Source organism: Canis aureus, chromosome 1 (genome assembly GCF_053574225.1).
Source record: "Canis aureus isolate CA01 chromosome 1, VMU_Caureus_v.1.0, whole genome shotgun sequence".
Classification (NCBI taxonomy): Eukaryota; Metazoa; Chordata; class Mammalia; order Carnivora; family Canidae; genus Canis; species Canis aureus.
In genome coordinates, this window is record NC_135611.1 from 56,040,501 (window position 1) to 56,064,519 (window position 24,019).

A 24,019-nucleotide genomic window follows, 5' to 3' on the forward strand; every position below is an offset into this window, starting at 1 on the left:
AGCTATAATGACAGCCCTCTGGACCGTGGGGCCGGGGGCAGCCGCGTGTGGCTGGTCGCTTGGCCCCGGCCCCTCTGCCACAACTTCACCCATTGGAGGCCCTCCGGCAGAGGGTCACATGTCCTAACTTGCAACGACTCTTCAGACTCTTCAGCTTTATTCTTTTTTTTCCCAAAAAGCCCAGAAAACTGTTAGTGCTGTATTAATACACCTTCCGACAGTCCCAGTCCTTGTTTTTAGGGATGCTTTTGCCTATCATTTGATGCATTGTATGTTGCCTTAGACACCAGGAGACAAATTAAATTCGCATTATTAGGAATTTGAGTTAAAAGATGCCGTCATGATCATCCTGTTAATGTCCTCTTGTAGGAGAAGACACTGAGTGTTCGTGGCTAAGCGCAGGCCCTTCTACACTCGGTGCAGTCTGTGGGTGCGCTGGTCACCCTCGGGTTTGGAGTGGGAACGAGCATCCTGACCCCCGGGCCCCCGGGCTGTGGACCTGCAGAGGCACCTGCTTCGTGTTACTGAAGGTCTTTGTCACCACCTTCACCCCGTGTCTGTCCTCTCCCGTCCATGTCAGAGTCCCGCTGAAGCTTCAAATTCCAAAGTTGGAAGGTTCTGTGGGTTTTTTGATATTTTACTCATCAAGATAAGATAACATTTCTTTTGATTGGGTCATTTTGGGTTTTGCTTAAAGAAATCCGAGTTGTTTTTCAACCTAACGGAGCTGTTTGTTCAGGAACTTGGTATCTCTGAATCTGCTGACGGGGCGAGCGGTCGGGGCCGTGACGGGCAGCTCTCGGCTCCAGAGTCGGAAGAGGGCTGGTGTTTGTGTTGGATTTCCTTTCAGTCCGCCATCGAATTCAACATTTAATAGCGTTAGGTTCAGCCTGTACGTAGAATCCACATCAGATGGAGCTGCCATTGTCCTGGTTCTCGGCTTGTTCGACACTCAGATGTGCAAGAACAGATCTCCGGCTTCGTCTGCCTGTCTGCGGTTCTCCCTAACATTTCCTTCGTGTTGAACCGCTCAGTTTGACAGTCCCAGACTTGAGTGTCTGAATGCAGCTAACAAAGCCCAGGGGTCAAATGATTCTTAGGCATTATCTGTAGTTGAGGTCAAAGCTATTTTTGAGAGGTGGATGGATGATGGATTTGGCACACGAAGACAAAATTTTTAATGATCAGAGTTTCATACGGTCGTTGACAGATTCCCTGTCGTTTAACTCAGGTTCACCTGGTCCTCACTTATCTGGAATGGCTGGCATCCTCCGCAGGCCGCTTCGGCATCTGCGGAAAGCAGAGATTCGTGGTCGTGCCCTGGGTCTTCTGGCGTCAAGCCCCGCAGGGACGCCCCAGCTCTCCCGTGTGCATCCCTCATCCAGGCAGCCCTGAGTCCTGGAACTGATATTCGGGATGGCTTGCATGATCTCGAACAGAGGACGCCCCACACTGAGCTCTTGGTTTTCCCTTCAGATGGACTCCTCTTCCTGTCACCTCGTCTTTGCAAATGGTAACTCCGAGCACCCAGTTTCTCATGCCAGACCTCGCCATTGACACTTGCCTGATGAGTGCTCAGCAGATCCTGTGGGTTCTGCAGGAAACCCTTCCCTGGGTCTCATTTTCGCCGTAACCATCACCTTCGCACTCAGGATCACGTCCCCTCCCTGGACCCAGCCCACCTGCTTCTCTGTCGCCTGCCTGTGTTGATCCACTCCATAGCCATGGAGCAGTCTTTGAAGATGCAGCATGATCAGATAGAGGGCCTCCCGGCTTGAAACTCTTCCATGAATTCAGAACAAGTTGGGGACAAAATCAAAAACTCTTGGTCCTGACCTCTGTTTCCTTGTCCATCTGTGGCACCAGCCCCTTCATGCATTGACCCCAGCCACACTGGCCTTGAACATGACAAGCCCTTTGCCACCTGCAGGACTCTGCACCTGCTCTTCCTCCAACCAGAATGCCCTCCTCACCCTCATTGCCCAGTGCAAACATCACCGCCTCCAAAAACCTTCCTGGGTGTCCCAGTCTGAACTGGACCATTTGTGCCACCTCCCTGCATCCATTTACTTCTTCCAGCTTCTTGGTGGAATCCTATTTTTCTGTGGCCAATTTGTGAATTTGTCTACCTCACCACAGCAGGCTTCGCACCATGTATTCGCCATGAGACTCGCTTTAGGACGTGGCACAGCCTCTCTCCATGCACACAAGCGAATGAAACACATACTTCTAGTTCATTCTGTGGCTCAGGGCGTTCTTATCCTTACCGGCACCCACCAGCTATGGTGGAAATCGGACTACCTGAGTCAGAGGCTGACAGGGTGGCTTCGGCCGTGCTTCCAGGCCTGTCAAGATCCGCTCTTTCCTGCAGTAAAATTGTGGGTCTCAAGGGGGTTTTCTAGAAGCAACATTTAGTTCCTCAAATATAAACCAACTTTGAAGAATTGAAATTTGTTATAACCGCAAGTGTGACTTTTACAGACTTGGTGGTCAGAGAAAGATGTTTGGATTTTTAAGGAGTTATGAGGATTTAAGGAAGAAATTCTCTTTCTCTTCCTGTCTGTTTACTTTGAACTCATGCTCTCTATTTTACATTTTCTTCTCCTACTAGTAGGTTATTTCATATCATTAAACCAGATTCAGCGAGTTTGCCCCTCATCCTGTCTCCAGCATGTGCACCATCACAGGGAAGGACACGCTCCTGTCGGAAGATGCGCTCCCAGTGGCCAAGCGACCTGTGCGTGGATGTGGACACAGGTGGGGGCTGTCCGTGTATCAGCTGGGGTCCAAAAGTGATTCTCTTTTGCATCATGCCCCCAGAGTATATACTACAGTAGAAGTTCCTACTACATTTTTTCCTTCATGAATGGCAAATTTAATCTGTATTTTAGATCTGTGGACTTACCGAGCTACACAACTGTGAGGTCCCACTGGGACCAGACTCTGACGCCAGCACATTTCACAGACGGCAGGAGACGAGACTTCGAAAGGATAAATGACACCCCAGGGTCATGCAAGTTGTAGCAGAGTCAGAGTTAGCAAGTAGGTTCTCTATTAGTTGTAAAGACATCTGTGGCTGCCTTTCACCCACAGACCCCGAAGAACCACGGAGCCTGTGAGCGTCTGCGGTCCCGGAGGCCCTGTGCAGGGTCCCTGAGGGCAAGGTGGAGCTGGATGCACTGAAGCCTTCATCACTCACACTGTGAAGTCTTGTCCCCTCTCCACATGTGGAAACCTGCCAGCACCTCGCCCTGATGCATGTGCACACCTGCACCTGTGCCTGAACCCCCTCCCTGACTGGGTTCCTGGTCTCGGAGGGGGCAGGTGGGGACACGGGACACCTAGCCCACCCTGTTGGTTACCAGCACGCTGTGAATGTGGAAGGGGACCAGGAGCTGCTTAATAATATGTATTAGCAACACACAAAAATAACAATAAATATATTCTTCCAGCTGTTTTTGAAAAATAATTCCAATAAGAAATGAACACCATCCTTTGTGTCCTCGTCAGGTTAGCGGTCAAGCAGTGTAACCTAATACTGAGATGTAAATGATGGTAATTCAAACAGAGGTTGGTCGCTCACCATCTGCGAGCACAGCGTGGGGGGTCCTTGGAGCTCCCCTCCTCGGTTACCCGCCAGCTGCACCAGGTTTCTCTGTCCTCAAGTTGTCATGAAAAATGTACGACACATCATTTGGCACTTGGTGTTGGGTACCCTGCCTGTAGTCTTTGACTCTTGGAGCGAGACACCAGTGAGCAGAGAGTGTATGTAGGGGGCAAGGCAAGGGGTTGTGTTCCCGGGGTGAGGGGGTGCGGTGCAGGAGCAGCCATGCATGGAAGGGGGGCTGACCAGTGCCCCGCAGACCAGCTGTAGGGGACGGGCACTGATGGATCCCACGCTGGCTCTGTTCCCCATGACAGGAACCAGGGAGGGAAAGAGGGATGTCTTAGGGGCGAATTTGCACACAAAAGGAGCATCTTAGAACGTGTCCAAGGCAGAAAGGCTCGGGCCCACCTGCTGGTTCGCAGCTCTCACAGCTCAGGGTGCACAAAGAAACAGCAGGACGGGGGTTCCGTCTGTTACCCACGGGAGCATGGAACATGACAGAGTGGTTTCCCTGAAGACTTTCATGAGATGCGTGGAAAAAACTCATGCTCTCAAGACAAAACAATCCTTTAGGAATGCGTCCGAGGCTGTGGACAGGTGGTCCGAGAGCGCCAGCTGGGCCCTCCTGTCTCTGCACCTTTTCCCAGCCCTGCTGCCTGCCATGCTCACAGGTTTGTAGTAATAACACACAAACCTCTGAATCCACCACAGGTTTGTAGTAATAACACACAAACCTCTGAATCCACCACCCAGTGTGGAAGCTGGAACATGGCAATGACTTTCACCGCATCCACCCTGCCTCCCCGTCTAAGACCGTCACTATTTCACATCTTATTTTGAGGTGCCTTGCATTAAACAGATACTACAGGTATAGATACTGAGGACACCTATATATTATACAATGTTTACAAATACATTACTCATAAATTATGTATAAGACTTATCTGAACTACACTTACAAATAAAACTGTATAAACTATAGATGTTTACATGCATATAAATGTTTCTATCTCTATTTACTCCTAAAAAGTCATTGGTTAAGTTTTAGTTGTATTTTGGGCCACTGAGTTTCTAACATGGATTTGCTAAGCTGTATCCAACTCGATGCGGGTTGCTACGTAGAGGTAACTAGTAAAGACCTACTGCCCACAGAGGTGACCATCTTTTATGTCATTGTGCAGGGCTGTAGAACCAAAGCATCTCCTGGGAGAGGATTGTTGCCTTATATTTGCAAACCTCATGGCCCATCCAGTAGGTTTTTCAGAATAGGGAGATGATATACCCCCCAAAGATCGCGTTTAGTGCCTGCATCCCCAGGAGAGAGAACTGGGATATTTGCCACAGAGTCACAGCACGTGTGCCCCCGGCCTGCACTCTTCCCAGTGGAGGTGGGCAAGCTCCCTGTGGTCATCGTGCAGAAGGCCAGGAACTGGGAAGCAGCACTATGGGCTGGGCAGGGCCTGGGTTCTTGTTTTTTTTTTTTTTTTTTTAAGATTTTATTTATTTATTCATGAGAGACACAGAGAGAGGCAGAGACAACAGACAGAGGGAGAAGCAGCCTCCACGCAGTGAGCCCAATGTGGGACTCGATCCCAGGACCCCAGGATCATGCCCTAGGCTGAAGGTGGTGCTAAACCGCTGAGCCACCCAGAGATCCCCTGGGTTCTTCTTCTGAATGAACTTCACTTACCTCCTCCTGGTCTCAGCATGTGGCAGTTGGATTAAAATGGACTTTTAGCTTCAAAATGTGATGGCTGAGTTGATGGCAAAGAACTGTATGCCCTGGATTTTTTTTGAAAGGTGTCCTAAGAGGTTGGATACAGGTACAGAAGCAGCTCAATGTCGGGAGAATGGCTTTGTGAGTCACGGGCTCTGAGCTGGGCACCTGCCATGTGGCGCCCACGGGGAGCCAAGCAGCTCCACAAGCAGGTGCATTCACCCCGCGGGGGAGCCGCAAGGATCTGCATCTATCACTTCTGTGCATCTGGGCCAGTCCCCTCCTGAGAGGAAGGATGTCACAGGGCAAGAGCTTGAAAATTTGGATAAAAGGAAATTATGTTAAAAGGTCAAGGAAATGAATCTTACTTGTGAGGAGAAGGGATGTTTAGTGCTACGAACGAAGAGGTATTTGTTTGGAAGAACATTTAAGCTGTGTTGGGTGAAATGGAAGTTTGCTCTTGGAATCATTTCAGATGCTTAACATCTAGTGATCACACTGTGGGACGACACTCTAAATAGCCATGGGGAGCTCTTGGATGCAGGCTTGTTTTTATGGCTTTTTATGTTCCTTACATGGTGTCCCTTGAGCTTTTGGGTGAGACATTGTGAACCTTAGCATTTTTCGTTTGTTATTCTTCATGGTTAAAACTTCAGCTTTTGAAAACATCCAGTAAAACACTTTGGGGTGTGCGTCCCTGTGCAATTCATCCTGGGGCACTGGGGTTACGTCTTGGCATGATATTAAAGGAATACCACCACCATCAGGCAACAGGAAAATGAAAATATGCCTCTGGGAGGGAGCAAGGGACCGAGGCCGGTGGTCAGATTACCACTGATGCATAGTAATATCACTACTCTCCTGTACTGTCCTACAGACAGCTCCTAAAGCAGCTGCTGGCATAGTAGGTGCTTAATAAATGCTCAGCAGAAAAACGAACACTCTGTTAGCAACCCCCCTCCCCCCCGAGAATAAAACCTCTTAAAAGCCAGGTTGGAACAGGGCCACATACAAATCTTTGTGTATTAACCAGATTAGGCATCTGCGTGACGTGAAGGAGGCCCCACCTGTTGTGCTGAACTTTTCATTGTGGTAGCAGGAAGCCTCGACTCTGCCGGGTGCAGTCACTGAGAGCTGGGGACAAGCCCCCCGAGTGACCTCCCCCGCACTGGCGCTCTGCACCACCCACTCCACACACGCTTCTCCCCTTCCTGCTGCATTCACACTTAGGAAAGGTTTCCAAGGCAGTGACATAAAGAGTGAACTGGAAGGGCACCAAGCTGGAGACCCAGGCCAGCTCGGGGGAGGGCCAGGGGACCATCCCGTTGGCCTGGGTGGCGGGCGCCATGGTCCCCTGCAGGCCACAGCAGCAGCAGGTGTCGGGAGGGCCACAACAGGGCAGAATGGGGGGAGACGCTTGACTGAGTGTGTTGGCAAGGTTACTACTCAACAGTTGTCTCACAGCCCGACCCACCGGATGCACACCTGTGATTCCTATAGCGTGTCGCCTTCGATTATGAAGACCGGAAAGCCTCACGCCTCTGCCAAGAGCAGTATTTAAACCAGGGGGCCTTACAGAGTCCAGACGCACAGAGCATCACTCCCACAGCCCAGACCAAGTGGTTGGCAGTTAAGTAAGTGACAAAAACAACCACATCTGGAACAAATAGCTACCGAATCGCACAGCTGTGTCTTTAACACCTAAACTGGCCACTTTTTGGACATGCACTTATTTTTGCAGATCGCTCTCTTGCTCTGTCTCTCCAAGTACCTGTAAGAAGATGGGGAGCCACGTCCTCCAACAGCTCTCATAGAAAAATCAAATGTCTATGGGCTATTTATTCACCACTGCAATTGTTGGTTTCTTTCTTTTTGCTTCTTTCTATACGCCTGTGTTTTCGTGAATTTGCATTTTGTTTTAGAATCGGAACAGACTCCAAATATTTATTTTTTTTCTTTGCCTAAGGAAAAGTAATCTCAGGCAGCATTTCTTGCTGAAGACAGCCTTGGCTTCCCTCACACGAGATTACATTGAAGAAGATGGTTTAGCAAGATCAAAATTGATGTGTTTTTTTAAAAAACAGACCTTTTAGTGCCTTTACGTGTTATAATTAAATGATAACAGGTCTGAGATGAGACTTCTTTATTCCTGGGCTAGCCTTACACCTGACTTGAGCTGTCGGGCTGCCCCAAGAGTCACTGTCCGGGGCCATTGCACGTCTGTCTCTGTGGAGGAGGAGGCCTGCTGTGCATTCCTCCACAGACGCGACTTTCTTCTCATCTCAGTGCCTGGCCCACAGTTCCCCTAGATGGGAAGTAAATGTTACAGTCTTTGGGGGCCATATGGTCTCTGTCTTAGTTACTCAATTGTGTGGCTGAGTAAAATGCATCCGTAGACAATCTGTAAACCAGGGTGTGGCTGTGTTCCACTAAAACTCTGTTTACAAAAGCAAGCGACAGGCTGGGTTGGCCCCAGGGCGGGGTGGTTTGCCCAACTCTGCTTGGTACTGTCCGTGGAGCCCTGGCTGAGTCTTACACTTTGTTTACTCTTTTTTTTTTTTTTTTAATCAGGAAACGGTCCTGGTGAAATGTGCCCAGCCTGCTCACCCTTTGATTAATAAGACATATAATTTTGAGAGGTAAGTGCTTTGACGCATGAAGCAAAGTTACACTAAGAGAAATTTTGCATTAGCATTTGGTTAATGAGATTCATGATGTATCCTGTCATTTGCACTCATTGCCAAGCGGCAAAGGGAATCTCGTGGAGAAAGTGTGTCTTTTCAGCATGTGGAGCTGGTGTAGCCGCGCGTTGCAGGCAGGACAAGAGCCCTGACCTGTGCAGCACACCTTTTGCAAAAAAGTCAGTGAAATGGAATCTAGACCTAGATATGAAGCATAAAACCATAAAACACAGGAGAAGGTCTTTGTGACCTTGAGAAACGCCACTAAAAGCGTGATCCATACAAGACACAAGACCTTGACCTTGACCACAACGAAGCCATGTGCTCTGTGTGTGGTCTTGTTAGGGGGACGAACTGACAAAGGCCCCACGTGAGAAAACCTCTGGAAATCACAGAGTGCCCCAAACACCTGTGCCCAGAAAACAAGAAAACAAACCGCCCCATCAGCAAGCCAGCCAAGTGTCTAGACAGACGTCCCACTGAAGACAGGCGCCGATGTCATTAGTTCCCCGCGAGCTGCTGAGGACCTCCGGGCTGACCGCGCCGGGTGCTGGCCGCCCCGCATCTCCGGGCTGACGGAAGCGAAAGGTGGCGCGAAAGGTGGCGTGGCCACTTCGGACAGTTGCCAGTTTCCCTGGCATTAAACACCTGCTTACTCTGTGACCCAGATGTTCCGGAAAAGACAAACCTGGGAGCGGGGAGAGAACAGATCAGAGTCCCCCGGGTCGGGAGGTTGGGCCGGGATTGTCACCGCAGAGGCTGCCCAAGGACTCCGGGATTGCCGCTCTGTCGCGGGGCGCCCTCGCTCTGCATGTGCCGACGCCCCCAGAGCGCTCGCCTCAGTGAGCTGTTCTCTGTGTCCGTTTTTCAAAGAGGCTTTCAGAGACAGAGGAACCGGCTGTGATGTGTGGATCCGGGTTCAGTCCATAAAGCCCCGCCCGGGTTTTGTACAGGAGCGCTCAAGTGGCCGCCTGGTGTCAGACAAGCCCCCAGGGAGAGGCAGGGGCCCGTCGTCCCTGTGAGGCATCAGTCGACACGGGGGCGACCAGGCCAGAGTGTGAGGCCAGAGATTCAGAACCAGTGACACTGGACCGAATGGGGCCCAAGGGACAGAGGAGCAAACCCCAGGTTTGGTAGGAGACCTCACGGCCCTCTCAGGAACCACGGAACCGGATACGGCGAGCGGCAGGCAGAGGCTCTTGAGCGCGTGTGCTCGACCTAGCGGAGTAGAAGTCACCCAGCTTCCCCGTCTTCCTCCGAAATGACCGAAGGACCTTGGGCCACTCGGGCTTGCACCTTGCACGCCACCTCCCGGTCAGAGCGCCGCGGGGATCGGACACGGAGATCCCTGGGCTGTGGGCTCCCCAGGCTCAGGGGCCCGAAGCTCCATCACTCCCCCTGACGAGCTGGCCACAGCAGGTCTGCGAGGACTGTGGTGTGGACGAGGGGACAGGGAAGTGTGGTCCTGCGGCAGGCTCTGTGGCGGCTGGGGACCGTGCAGGAGATGACGGCGCCCTTCACCACCAGCTGTCACAGCCTCTGCATCCTTTCTGGGGAGGACGCTCTCAGGGAGCCCGACCTCCACACAGGGGTTGGCCCCTGCCACCCTGCTGCTGGCAAGGACACAGGAGGGCTCGGGCCACTGGCCATCCTGCCACCCCATGGCGCCAGAGGCGGCTCCAAGGCTTCTTGGGCCCAGAGTGCTGGCTGTGGCCCCAGAGACCTCAGTGGACCAGGTGGCACAGAAGGACGGGCAGGTCTGGCCCAGGAGGTCGGGAGAGGACACACAGGCAGTCAGACCCACCCTGCAGACTTTCTGGTCACAGCTACAGTGGCGTGGGGGTGGTGACAGTCCCCGCAAGACACACTGGACGCCAGTGTGGTGGGATTGTCTTCTGGGGTCAAGTCTGTCACCGAAGCACAAGGTCCTGGGTGACGCTGTACGAGTAGCAAAGTCTCGGGTCTTTGCCTTGAATGACACCTTCCCTGGGACAACAGGCTCGGCACCGGGGCTCCTGTCCCGCGCTGTCACATGGGCACATGGGCATGTGCAGACGTAACATGAAGAGACTTTCCCTGGAGGGTTATTATGGCCGGGGACGGGGTCATCGTCCAGCACAAGGGCAGAGCTGTTGCACAGAGGACCTCTAGCTTCGCGGGGTGCCAGCCTGTCAGGGTCAGGAGAAGGGGTTTTGGAGGGGGCGCTGCCCCTGGGGGAGCACAGGCCTGTTCTCAGGAGGGAGGGCTGTGAAGGAGCCCCCAGACCCTGACCCGGTCTTCATGTGAGTGCTCCATTTGGGGTTTATGTCCCCATCTTCCCGTGTCCTGCAGGACTGTGGCCATGGCTCCTCCTGGGGACCCCATCCAGAGCCCAAGGCACACAGCACACTTTGTACCATCTTGGCCCCGCCCTGGCATAGGGCCGCCCCCCACCCCTGGCTCCAGGTGTCCCCCCTGCAGAAAGCGGGCCCACCTGGAGCACTCCTGCTCCAACCCTGGTTCCACCGGCAGGGCAGCTCCGGCCTCCCCAAGGGCCAGCGGTCTCTCCTCGTGCCCCTGGAGCACTTGTCTGGCGTTTCTGGTTACCTGTCATCAGTGTGACCTGCGTGTGGTGGGGGAGGCAGCCGCACCCCCCCCCCCAAAGCCCACCTGCCACCAGGCAGCTCTTTAATCCACGCCTCATTTACATGGCTCCTCAGATGACTCAGAGCAGGTCTGTGTAAATCAAGTCACAGGACCTTCACAGGATCACCTGGGCAGGTGGCACAGGTCAGGAAAGGTCACAAAGCTTTCTGGGGAATAAAGTCTGCTCTCCCTATGATGTCAGCTGCAGCCTGCAGGGCCGAGAGGAGCTGGCGAGGGCGCTGGAGGTGGGGACGCTGCGGCCGGCAGTCACGGGGGCCTTGTTTGGGGGGTGGGGGGTGCCCACACGTCACTCAGATGCCAGGATCCTTGGGGTGCCCTGCCGCAGTCATCACACACTCTGGAGTTCAGACGGAAGGGAAAGATCTCGACTGTGGTGTTGGAACAAAAAAAGAGATGAAGGAATGTGTGCACGCCGCTGCATGTGGAGGCTGAGAAGCAAGAATTTAAAGTTAGGTCTCCATAGGAATTTATTCTGCAGAAACACTGTTTTGGTGCTCGGGGCTGTCTCCCTTCACAAACAGTAGAGCAGATGGGTTTTGTGAAACCAGGACACTGCTTTTTTTTTTTTATAACAGCTTTTTACAGAACTAATAGACGTTAAATTATCTTATTTCAGTTCTGAAAGAAAATTTCAATAGTTTCAGTGCTTAGCCCCTTTTTAAAAATAAATGTGTGTCAAAGGAAAATACACTCCTTACTATTCAGGAAAAATATGAATGGGCCCAGAGTCAGAAAATAGTCACTGCCTTCTGAGTGGAATAAAAATGTGTTATTATTTGTTAAAGTGGCAAACTAAAAGGAACAGCCATTGACCCAAAATGCCATAAGAAAAATACCGAGCAATTTTATTGTCTCGAGTATAATTTACATATGGGGTGGCCGAAGGACTCCTGGCTGTGTCGTCCTCTCCTTACATGCGTTCATGCCACCCGCGGTGGACTCGCAACTGGTCTGTGCTGAGTCCCCTGTGGTCCTGAGTTCGAGGCTTCCCCGAGCTCCCACTACAAGTAGGCAGAGGGCTGTTGGTGAGCCACGGGCGTCCGACCCGGGTCCTGACAGCTCAGTTAGCCAGGAGTTAACCAGGTAGAGAAGAGAAAGGACAGTCCAGGTGGGGAGATGGTCAAAGACACAGAGAAGAAAGAAGAAGAGGGTCAGAGACCCTGGAACCCCCCAGTGGGGCTGGGTATAGATGGGAGCCGGTAGGGGGGTGCTGGCTGTGCAGAATGAACACCCCGCGTGGCCTGGCCTGCCCCCCGACCCCGAGCACCTGCAGCTTCCCCTAGGGACATGCTGGCCCCTGGGGCCCCGCCTGCTGTGGCTGCAGTGTCACCTGCACCCACTTCTTTCACGGAGCTGGACGTTCTTTTGGGCAACGAGAGCCACGTGCGGTTCTGTGACGTGCTCCTCTACAGACACTTATTTCTAACCTAATAAGGAGCATATTCCTACGTTAGGAGGACATGGTAGAGTTTAACACAGAAAGTATTGGCCTTTTCCTTCCCTGTTTTTAGGAGCGCTTTATGTATCAGGAATATTGATCTTTTGTCCATGATTTTAAGTGGCAACTGGTTTGTTATTTGTATTTTTTTCTGATATCTCTTAGCCACGCAAAAGCTTTCTCCCCTTTAACTTAATTACAGTTACAAAGGCCACCGGGTTAGAGAAGAATATACTCACGTGTTCTTCCAGTACTCAAGTGATTTATTTTTTACGTTACCATCCATTTGGAATGTATCCTAGAATAACCAATGTCTGAGGAATGGATCCTACTTCACCTTTGCCCACGTCCCTCCCCAGTGACCTCGACACTCCTTAGTGAGACACACCTTTTCCCTGCTTATCTGAGGTGCCCCCTTCGTCCTACACCTGCCACGTGCAGGCAGGTCTGGTCCTGGATTTGTCTGGGGCACCCTCGGCCCCGCTCCTTTCCTGCCCAGGGATTTCTTTCTATTCTGCTCTCTCATTTTGCAAATAAATTGTACAAACACATTGTCTGGCTCCGGAAAATACCTGATGGTGTATATGGCATTTGGGGGGATTAAGGCAAGTTTATAAAGTGACTTTGGAAAGTCTAGCTTCCTTGCAGAGCTCAGACTTGCTGTGCAAGTATGTGGTCCATCTTTTCATTTGTTCAAGTTGAGTTTTGTGTCTTTCCGGAGAGTTTAATATTACTGTTGTCCCGAAAGGATTTGGACATTCTTGATGAAGCATATGGCTAGGTTCTTGGTTTTCTTTTTCCTGCCATCGATGGGACCTTCCTCCCATGGTATCCTCTTACTCAGTTGTCTGTAAGTGTGAGCACGATTGACATTTGTGCACAAACCCTATAGCCTGCGACCTCGCTAAAGCCCCCTTCTGGCTCAGTAGCGTCTGGTCCTTTGACATCGGAGTGCCTGGATGCCTGGCCACATCTCCGCTAGAGGGATGAGGGTCCTGGCCACCACTCAGCTGCTTCGTTATGTCCAACTGCTGGGGCCCTGAGCATTGGACTTGGTACAGCATTACCAGGTACAAGTGGCAGGACCTTTGACCTTGGGTTCCTGGTGGTGAATAAGAGCTGAGCGTTGACGATGCTCACCAAGACTAAACTATTTACTATTTAGGAAATGCTTGGGGATCCCTGGGTGGTTCAGCGGTTTAGCGCCTGCCTTTGTTTGGCCCAGGGCACGATCCTGGAGTTCCGGGATCGAGTCCTGCGTCGGGCTCCCGGCATGGAGCCTGCTTCTCCCTCCTCCTGTGTCTCTGCCTCTCTCTCTATGACTATCATAAATAAATAAATCTTTAAAAAAAAAAAAAAAGGAAATGCTTGCTGAGTCCTGCCATAGATTAGAGATTCAGGAGACATTCGGCCAGCAACCACGGGAATGTCTTGTTTGAATCATGATTTTTAAAAACTGAGAGGAAAAATAAGCTTACCAGAGAACCAGAGGAAGGTCAGGGAACACAGACTGACTTTGGGGGGGGCGGTGATGCTAAGTCATTGCCATTAATTTTTTAAAATGTGGTAATGGTAACATTCCATGATGTTTTTTGGAAGAGTCTTCACCCTTTTCAGATACTGAAATATTTGCGAGGTCTGCTTCTATAGGCTCTGGGTGGAGGGCTGCGGGCTTGTGCTGAGTAGCAGGCCTTGGGGAATTTGGTGATAAGTTAAAAAAAAGACTCCAGGGGCTCCTGGGTGGTGCAGCTGGTTAGGTGTCCGACTCTTGGTTTTGGCGTAGGTCCTGAACTCAGGGTGATGAGGTGAAGCCCCACATTGGACTCAACACTCAACACAGAGTCTGTCTGAGATTCTCTCTCCCTCTGCCCCAGCTCCCTGCTCACGCTCTTTCTCTAAAATAATAAATAAGTAAATCTTAAAAAAAAAAAAAAAGATTCAAGAGATCAGCATCACACCGCTTGCCCTAAATGCCATCCTGATCATACATCATAAACAACATTTTATAAGTTTAAAATTACTCCTGCTCCTAGAGATACTAGGGATCAATGGGACACTGACACATTTTGAAAATGAAAGAAGAGAAGCATTTGGCCCAGCTCAATAAAAACCTGTAGTTCAGGCATCTAAGCTTAAATGCAAGCACATTCGATTCAATGCAACCGACCACGAGTGCTTATTTCATATATTTGGCAGTCTGGCACAAATTCTGCTCTTCAGCTGCATTCCAGTCTTGCTTCAAATTGTGCAGCGAGCTGCATTTTTTGGAAGTTCCTTCCTACTTAGCTGTGTTTGTGCGTGCTTATAAACACAGAACCACATCGGAGTCCCTTCTCCATAGCAGACATTCCAGTCCCATTACACGTATGGACATTCTGCTCCACTAACCTGGGGCCTCAGGAAAACAATCCTTTAAGAGCGTGAACATAAAAGTTAAATATTATATATCAAATGTTGCCCAGCATATGATTTTTACATGATTATTGTTGGACCCACTTAAGTGGAGCTAATTTAGTTCCAAGATAATTACATGGTATCCCTTCTTTTTTTCTTGCTTGCTTGCTTTTTCTTTCTGCTTTGCAAGCATTCATAATTGTGTTTTTATAACACAGGAGACATTTCTTCAGTTTTCCTTAACCTCTGTCAGCCTGAACGGTAATGGAATCAATGTTCATTGTTGGCAGAGTTGGACCTTGACTGTGCTGGGGGCTGAGATGGGAAGTGGATGGGGCTCTCGTTCTTAGAGGGTTTTCAAATTTGGTTACAAATGTAAATCTCTGTTTCTTCCAATAATGCATCTTATTTGCTTTGCCTCTCAGAGTTTATGGTCCAGAAGAATCTCAGCAAGTGGTATTTGGGGATGTGTGCCCGCTGCTTACGTCTCTCATAGATGGGTGAGTTAAAAGACCTTCAAGGTCTGTGATCACAGTTACATGTAACGGTGGGTAGATCTCATTCAAGCTACACAATGAGCATTTTATACGATGGCAGAGCAAACCCATGGCCCCAGGCCGATTAGCATCCATCAGGGGTCAGTAGGTCTGCCTGCCAGGAAGAGGCCTAAGCAGGACCTGAGGATCGGCTGTCAGTAAACACCTGGTGACACGTGCATGGGGTGAAGACCATGGGCATTTGCTCATGTGCTCTCTGGGATTCCTTCTGCCTTTTAGAGTTTTCAGAATGTCTGTGGAACATGTTTACGCTGGACTGAGGAACTCCTCATCCTTTTGGGATGGAGCTTCTGGTCCCAGAGACATGACCCCTGATTCCCAAGGCCGCATGTCACATCTTCAGAGTAAAGATCATGTTTTCAGCAACAAATGGAACCAGGTTTGTGTGGCTGAGACACAATACGCCGAGACTTCCCACTTCAGGGTGCCTGCAAGAACTCTGGTTTGGTGCATTCAGCGTCCTGAAGAAGGCATATTTGTGTTTGCCCAGCAAAGGCTCCTGCATGGCCAATGTCCCTGAAGTGGAAGCTGTCATTTCAGCCGTGTTTCCGCCCACGGTTGCTCCAGCACCTCTAGCACGTCACAGGGGCCAGGAAGGCACATGATGTGATGGGTCAGGTCCCCACAGGAGACCCGCGTGCCTCTCGCTGCACGCACCTGCTGGGCTGAGCCTCCTGCTAGGACGGTTGGTTTCTCCTTCCACTCTTCTTCTGGAATGTTGGGGCTTTTATATGCATCCCCCCCCCAAAAAAAAAAAGTTCTTCCATGGAAAATTATAGGGGGGCTCTTTTGTCTTTTCTTTTCTTTTCTTTTTTTTAAGTAGGCCTCTTTTAAGTAAGCAGATTCCAGAAATAAAATAGGCATGGTGGTTAAATGGTCTTTGCCAGAGTTGCCTTTCCATTTTAAATGTGAAACAGATGGCATTATTTTAAGTCCTGAGCTGCTTTCTTCAAGAGGCTTCTTTCCTCTCCACATTCCCCAGGGGCTTGAAAGGTGGGGTGAGTGCTCACTGACCTGCTGGGGCCACCAGAGACCCCCACACGCCTCTCCTCCAGGAGGGGGTGAGATCGGGAGGCAGTGAGGTGTCTGTTATGAAGACCTTGAGACTTTTCCATCCTGGAAGACAAAAAAGATGGGGTGGTAGCTCTGAGGCTGTTGGTCAGTTTTCGCCCTAACACATGCTCCCTGATGGACCGGGCCTGCCCATCTTGGTGGAGGGAGGGCCCTGGTCATGTTGGAGGCGCCAGTCAGCCAGCTCCTCCTCGGAGTTGTGGTGGCCAAGTCTCAGCCCCTGCCAATCTGACTCTCTGGGAATACCTCCAGCTGAAGGATGCATCTGATTAAAGGCGAACGGGTGGAATCAGAGCATTAGATGGGGCCCATGTGGGGACAGACTCGTCCCCTCCATGACATGAAGGCAGGTCAGGGCTTGGCATCCAGCCCCTGAGGTCTGGATCACCTGCACCTTCATGTAAGGATGTCCATGTATAGCATTTGTAGATTTACATCACAAATGCATATCTTGTTGTATCAATGCATTTCAAATATTCTTTCGATGTTTCAACCTTCCCATTGACATTTTGGGCTGAAAAAACAGCTGGAAGGAAATGCAGGGAGCTGGCAACAGTCCCTGTCCTCTGTGACATGACGCCTGTCACAGAGACAGCGCCGGCACCTTCTGGCCGACTGTGGATGTGCAAACTCCAAGTCCCTCGGAATCAGGGAGTCTAAGAATAAGCAACAAATGTCCTGTCGGCAGTGCTCACAATCGTATGTGTAATGTGGGAACCATTGGTAGAAAACCTCAGGAAAGTGTGCACACATGGTGTCATTTCACATGCATTAGAAGAAGCCCGGGTTTACCAAGATGCACCTGCATTGGTGACCCCAACCCTGTGCTGACAGAGTGGGTGGGCGAGAAAGGGGTCTTGCTCAGGGTGGGACCCTGCATGGGCCTTGAGCTCAGGGCACCAGCCATGGACGCCCAGAGCAAATATCGAATCACCGAGCAGAAGCAGGTGTCGATGAGGAGCATGCTGTGCATGTGTAAAGGCAAATGTGGTTTATCCCAACAGCGTGCAACCAAACAGCAACACGGATTATGCAAAACACAGCTATAGTCCTGGGAAAGCCTGATTTGTAAGGAACCAAGTGACGGAGGAATACAGAGAAAATGTATTGAATTTTCTTTTCTTTTTTTTTTTTTTTAAGATTTTATTTATTTGAGAGAGAGAGCATGAGCAGTGAGGGAGGGGCAGAGGGAGAAGGGGAAGCAGACTCCCTTTTGAACAGGATCCCAGGACGCTGGGATCATGACCTGAGCCAAAGGCAGACGCTTCACCCACTGAGCCACCCAGGCACCCTGAATTTTCCATCCAAGTAAACGTTTTTCTTAAAATCCAGGTATGGCAAGAGACCCACTGTGCATTTTGTGGCACTGAAATCAGTGTTGGGTTTTAGGTACAACGTCTGCATTATGGCTTACGGGCAGACAGGATGTGGGAAGAGCTACACCATGCTGGGTCCACACTCTAAGGAGAAGCGCATCCCACCATGGGGACCTCACAGTGACCTTGGAATCATGCCCAGGGCTGCTGCGGAGCTGTTCAGGTACCTGGGGGTGGTGAGCGGACAACCACAGCAGCAGGGGGTGTGGGGGGTGGAGAGCTCCCCTCTGCAGAGACCGCACCTGCTGCTCCTGTGGGAATGTGCTGCAATCCACGGTGCTTCAGTACTCGGGGCCTCAGGACCACAAACACTAGGAATTCTTGTAGCACACTGATGTTGAAATTCTGTCGTGAAGACAAAACTTCTTTCTTTATAAAGAGTTGCTTCTTTTTTAAGATTTTATTTATGTATTTTAAGGGGGGAGGGGCCGAGGGGGAAGGAGGGAGAGAGCATCTCCAGCAGACTCCCCACTGAGTGCAGAGTTCAACACGGGGCTCCACCCCATGACCCTGGGGTCATGACCTGAGCCCAAAGCAAGAGTCGGATGCTTAGCAAACGGAGCCCCCAGGTGCCCCAAGACAAAACTTCTTGGAAGAGCTTCCCTAGCAAGACAGTTTTCCTGGTCAAGAGAGGGTGGAGCAGGGGGGTTTTCTGTCCTAGACGGGAAGGGGACAGAGCGAGACCCCGTTGTCTTTTCCTTGCCTCCTGGCCCTGGAAAGAGTAGACGCATCTGGTTTTCTTCTTTTGAGTTAAGGCAAGCTGGCACGTTAAAGATGCTCCTATTCTGGGGAAACATTCCCAGAAGAGACACCCCCCCTCCCCGCCTTGCATTTTCATGATTTTACCTGGAAAAAAAATCGTGACAAGTTGTCCTTGGCAGCCCAAGTGATGTTCCAGCCTCGAGGCCTGGACGCTGACCATCCCTGCCTTCAGGGGGCCGCTGTGCTAGAGACTCATTTTCATTGGGCACCTGCTTTGTGAGTGCTGTGGGCTCACCCTGTGGCCTATGTGTCACGTCCCCGTGAACTTGGCAGCTCCTTGAGAGGAGAAGGCGCCTCCCAGCAGCAGGTCTCCAGGGGAGCCAGGGCTGTTCCGTGCTGCCGATCGCCCGAGATTCGGTTCCTCTCCGTGTCTCCTTGCCGAGCTTTCCATGTCTTAAAATCAGGGCCAGATAAAGACGCAAGAACCCCACACAGCCTGATATTTTGGTGCCTCTTCAAATCAACATCCTGTAACTGTTGGTGCACATAGTGAGTTTATGATGTTCACTCTTACTACTTCTGAAAAGTACCTGTCGGCACAGGTGAGGCTGTGCTGTGTGACAGCCATTCTGGGAATCTCAGGGGCCGTGAGGCTGATGACAGGCTCTGCTCGGGGCCACCACTCCCCAGTGTGTCTGTGCATTTCCGAGATGCGGGAGAAGGTCAGGGGCCTGTGGCCAGCCCTGCAGACTTCTCCGGGAAGAGCGCGTCAACCCTGCCCTCGCGGCATCGATCTGAGGAGGTGTGTGGCCTCCTCGGCGTAAACCAGCCCAGGGCAGGGCCTCTGTGGACACGGGGCCATCACTCAGGCCACAGAGACCTCCTCTGAGGATGCTGCACTCCATCAAGTATTCGGTTTATTTTTTTTTAATTTTTTTTATTTTTTTAAGTATTCGGTTTAGTTTCAGAATTTCAAGGGGCTGGGACTGCAGCGTGAGTCACAGACGTCCTCAGCAGAGCCGGGCCGGTGCTGGCAGGCGAGCCATCTGTCCTCCTCTGGGAGTCCTCACCGGGCAGCAGCCACGTTGGCCAAGCAGTGGCCACGGCTCGACTACAGCAGAGCTGCAGCAGCTCTTGGCGTTCCTGGGCGTCATGTGGAAAGAGGGACATCGGAGAGACCGGGAGTGGCGGAGAAGGGCCCCCCGGGAGCACTGCCGTTCCAGGCTCTGGGGTCCTCGCCGGCGCCTGTGGACCGGACCGCTCCTCCAGCCCTGTGCTCACTGCTCCCTTGGCATCATGATCTTCACGATCTGGACAACATCCGTTTCGATGGGTGGAACGTGCGAGGCATTAAGTCACCAACCACGGCTTTTCCTTCCTGCCAAGCCAACTCTCAAGGCCCCGACACAGAGCCGAGGCCCGAGGTCCGGAGTGGGTGAGAATAGCAGGAGCCGAGGTTCACGGGCCTCCTGGCCCCGTCGTCTTGCAGCGGGGCCCCCGGGAGTCAGCCACGGCCGGGATTGCCGGGGCAGACATGGCTTGATGGCAACTCTGAGTCTCGGTTCATCATATTCCCGACACAAGCTGCGTGCTTGTGGAAAGCCGGGGTGGTAGACAGACCTGCCTTCCCCGTGAGGACGGCAAACAGACGGCACGGGCTCGGAGGTCAGGAAGGAACAGTAGGAATGGGGTCCGCAGCTTCACCAGGTGGAGAAATGGCATCGCGGACAGGTGTTCACTCACCTGCTCTCTGACGTGGTCTGTGTTTTGAGTCGGGCATGGATGGTAACTGAACGTGGTCTGGGCGTGCCCGCGCAGCGCAGTGGGCCAGGGCCGTCCAGTCCTCCGGAGGGAGGTCTGCATCTCTGATTTTGGGGGCGCATGGCCTCCCTAGCCTGGAGTCACTGTTTGCAAAAAAACGAGTCTAACAGCCCAGATGCAGAACAGTTTGTGCCGCATTGTTTCCGAAGCCCGAGCAGACACGACCTGGAAAGGAATGTGTTCAGCTCCGTCTGCAGGTGGTTTGGTGCCCAGCTCAGAATCCAGGCAGTCTGTCTGTCCCGAGCACACGGCCGTAGCAAGCTCAGGCATTGTCACCAGGGACGGGTCTAGTGAACTGCTTGCCATACAGAGTCTGCGGCGTTACCAGAGGAAGGCACTCCCGTGGCGCTTTAAATGCAGTGGACGCCACCAGGGGATGCTCTTTGGAGCCGCATCAGCCTCCTTCCCGGCTGATCTCAGCTTCTCAACAAACGTTAGGAGGCTTTTCCACCTGAAGGCGCAGGACCACAGGGCATGTGCGTGACCATTTTCAGCCTCTGAAAAGCCCAGAATGAACACTGACAGTGAGGAGCCAGGGGGACGCGCCCCCGCCTGCCCTGCCTCGGGGATCAGTGCCCCCTTTGTAACCTCGCAGGAGCCTATGCGCATTTTCGTGTAAAATGTACGGCACAGCATAGTGATTGCTTATGCGTGCGTCCTGCCTCCTAGACACTGGGCTTCTCCAAGGCGAGGACCGAACGCCACTTTTCAACACCGTTCGGAGCATCTGGGAAACAACTAAATACCTGAGGGACACATGAGTTGACGCAGGAGGCACATCAGGTGCTTGATTTCATGGAAGAAAATCTTCAAATTAGCTCCCTGCTATTATGTAGATAAGAAATTTTGAATTTGGGTTTTGTGGAGCCCACGGACACGGCCAGTCACAAGAGGGGACGGAGCCACACGCTGAGGTCAGGTTTGCACCTGCATGTTCTTGGAGCCCCCAGCTCAGCAGACCTAGGTCTCCCCCACCCCCCGCCCCCGTTACTGTTCTTACAGGCTCCTCCTGGCACGGAGGACGAGCCACATCTGAGCTCTTTGCCCAAAATCATTTTTACTGGAGAAGTTATTTTTTTTCTTTCATTTAGTCTTTCTTGTTTTCTTGACTGTATCATCAGAGGATGTTAACTGCTCATTATATTCTTGGCTCCTTGTAGCTCCTTAGGAAAAACGCAATCCAGCCGTGCTTGTGCAAGACGCACGCAGGCCGCAGATCCAGACTTCCCTTGTGGACGAGGAAGCACCGTAGTCAGAGTCAGAGTGGTCTCACTGTGCACGTGTCAGAGAAGCAACGTCCCCAGAAGACAGAGGCGGCCGCAGTGGGCCGTGTGGGGAGTTTTGTGGAAAGGCCCCAGCAGGGACGTGGGCGGGGAGGAGCCGGGCTGGCAGTCACTCTTCCCCTGCCTGGGGTTTTGGGGTTTCTCTAGGCGGGTAGTATCCGTATTTTTAAACCTCTCCGCAGTCAGCACATAGCACTTGACAAGATGAAACACAAGATGTGCAGTTGTCTCTGGAGCCCGGGTGGGGTGTCAGGAGGTCACAGGCTGGGCTTGTCCAGAGGCCTGGGCACGTGGGGCTGGGTCCAGAAGTCTGTGTTCAGCCTTCGCCGGAGCAGAGTGAACCCCGGTCCCAGAAAGGTGCAACAGCCCTCCTGTCCCTGCAGCTCGCTTTGGGCTCGTGCGAAGCCGTGACACCCAGGCAAAGGTCTGGAGGGGGGACCATGGGGTTTCCCTGCTTCCTTCTCGTGTACTTGCAATCTTGGGCACCCATGGCCGAAATCATTGATTTAGATACAGCTCATGTGCAGCAGCTCTTCCCAGGACAGTTGCTCGCCTTGCAGTGCAGCCCCCCACCCCTGCCCCGTTGGTAAGATGCGGCCCTGCACTCCCGGGACGGGGTCTCGTGGAGCCTCGTCACGACTCTGATCCTCTCCCTGTGACAGTGCTTGTCTTACAGCTTCCTCCCGGGGCTAGCCAAGCGCCCACCACAGCTGAGTCCCTCGTGTCCTGCCCCCCTCTGTTCCCCACCAGGCTCATTGCAGAAAACCCGTCGAGGCGCCTGCAGGTTGACCTGTCCATAGTAGAAGTCTATAATAACAACATTTTTGACCTTCTGGCCAAAGCACGTGGCATGGCGGCGTCTGGGTGCAGGTGTGAGGCACTGACAACCAAGGATGCAAGGCGGGAGGTCCCTCTGCTGACCCGAGAGTGAGTATCCCCCCCAACCCCAGCACCTTCCCGGGACCCCAGCTGCATCACAGGATCTGCATGTTTGTCTCTGAGGTGGCTCGCCCTGTTCTCCTGCTTAAGACGTGCTGTGTATTTTTCAATTTGCTGGAGAAATTATCTTTTTAAAATCACACTTAAAACAGATGAACAAATCAACCTTTTAAAATATCTTGATGGAAAATGCATGGCACAGGTGCTCTCCCTGTATTCGAGACCAGGGGGCAAGCCTGGAGACGTGGACTTGCCCGCGGCCCCTGCGTTAAGTATGGACGTCCTCAGTGCCACCTGCACGTCTCAATATTTTTTAGAAGACGGTAATTATTTGTCCTGTGATAAAGCAAGAAGTCCCCTCATGTTGATTAGACAGGTAGGCTCCTCACAGCTGCATGCTCCCTGGACCCGCGGCCGTGTATCCGGTGAGCTCACGGGCGGCAGGGAGCCGTCTCCCCGTGTTGACCAGGAGGAGGGCAGTGAGCCTGTGCTGGGGTCTCAGAGGCAGTAAGGGGGAGGGGCTGCAGCTGTTTCTCGCATCTGGAAAAATACTACGGGGGGATGATGCATCGAGCCATGAGTCTGCACGAGGCAACCAGAACTTTCAGCTTTTGACCAATAAGACACGGAACAAAGTAGGTCCTGCCAAAGGCAAGGTCTGACTAGCTGCCATCCCTCACCAATTGAAGTAGGGAGAAGGGTTTTATTGGGGTCCATGGGGACACGCAACAGAAGGCTGGGTGGTAAAAAGATCTGAGACCCTTGATTATTCTAGATTAAGCAATTCGTGATACGTCGGTCATTCAGGCCTCAAAGCAAGGAAGGCGTTTGATGTTATTATGTTTTGTTTTGTCTAATATGTGCTTCAGTCTGCTTTCTTACAGTGGGGGCCCTGGTGCACGTGGAGGGAGGAGGGCGTCCGTCGCCGCGCCGTGGCCGAGCTCCCCATCCCGCGCGCTCTCCTGCAGGCCCGTCCACAGCGCGGAGGACTTCGTGGCGCTCGCTGCCGGAAGCCTGCGGCTCAGGGCGGAGCTGGCCACCCTCGTGCACGCCCGTTCCTCTAGATCCCACCTGATAATAACGGCCACTCTCACCAGGGGTCCCGCTGCCGGCGGCAGCCCCGGTAAGTGGCCACCCGAGGCCGAGGGCGGGAACTGCGAACCCGCCTCTGGGGGATCCTGAGCCGGGCTGCGGTGGGAGGGGATTTCTGAGAGGGAGGGGAAGGCTTTGTTAACACGGGGAGGCCGGGCATCTTCGTACCTGGGAATATGATGCCTGCGCCACGAGGGGCACAGTGAGTGTGGTTTGGGTTTGCAAAGTCACCGGGCAGCATATAAAATGGTGCCAGGTATTTAAGAAAAGTAAGGACGTGTGGCAAGGTCTGTGCGTCCTGGTCAGTGACGACTGGGCCAGTGCACACGGGGTCACCTGCATGGCTTGAGAAGCATGGGGGCGCCGCCCAGCCAGCAGGCCCCCGAGGGGCGGGGGGAGGGATGATGGGCCCGAGGACCCCAATTTCTGCAGGCTCCGGTGCCAGAGCCCACTGGCGGAGGGCGGAGGGTCCAGGGCCCCCCTTCACACAGAGGAACCAACGCCTGGTCCTGGTGGGCTGCCACTGGAGAGGCCACACCTCACTCGGGTTGCAGGCCAGCGTGGAGGGCGCCCTCCCAACCCTGTGGCCATCAATGGGGAGGCACGACCATCCAGAGATTACTGACCGCACCCACCCCCCCTGGCCCCGAACTCAGCCCGACTCGCCCCAGGCCAGGGCGCCTGCAGGGAGGGCT

At 52.5% G+C, this 24,019-nt stretch overlaps 1 protein-coding gene across 3 annotated transcripts in view; it reads left to right on the forward strand.

Annotated features, from left to right (window-relative positions):
- The window catches only part of KIF25 (kinesin family member 25), a 50,865-nt gene that overhangs the window by 23,654 nt on the left and 3,192 nt on the right, over positions 1-24,019 (forward strand). For 2 of the 3 annotated variants that reach the window (XM_077899993.1, XM_077900000.1), the window contains exons 8-12: positions 7,896-7,963; positions 14,909-14,983; positions 17,501-17,650; positions 22,044-22,220; positions 23,201-23,355. In XM_077899993.1, the coding sequence (XP_077756119.1) occupies positions 7,896-7,963; positions 14,909-14,983; positions 17,501-17,650; positions 22,044-22,220; positions 23,201-23,355 (625 nt within the window). The remainder of the gene's footprint in view (positions 1-7,895; positions 7,964-14,908; positions 14,984-17,500; positions 17,651-22,043; positions 22,221-23,200; positions 23,356-24,019) is intronic. The other variant, XM_077900006.1, reaches the window with a different exon arrangement.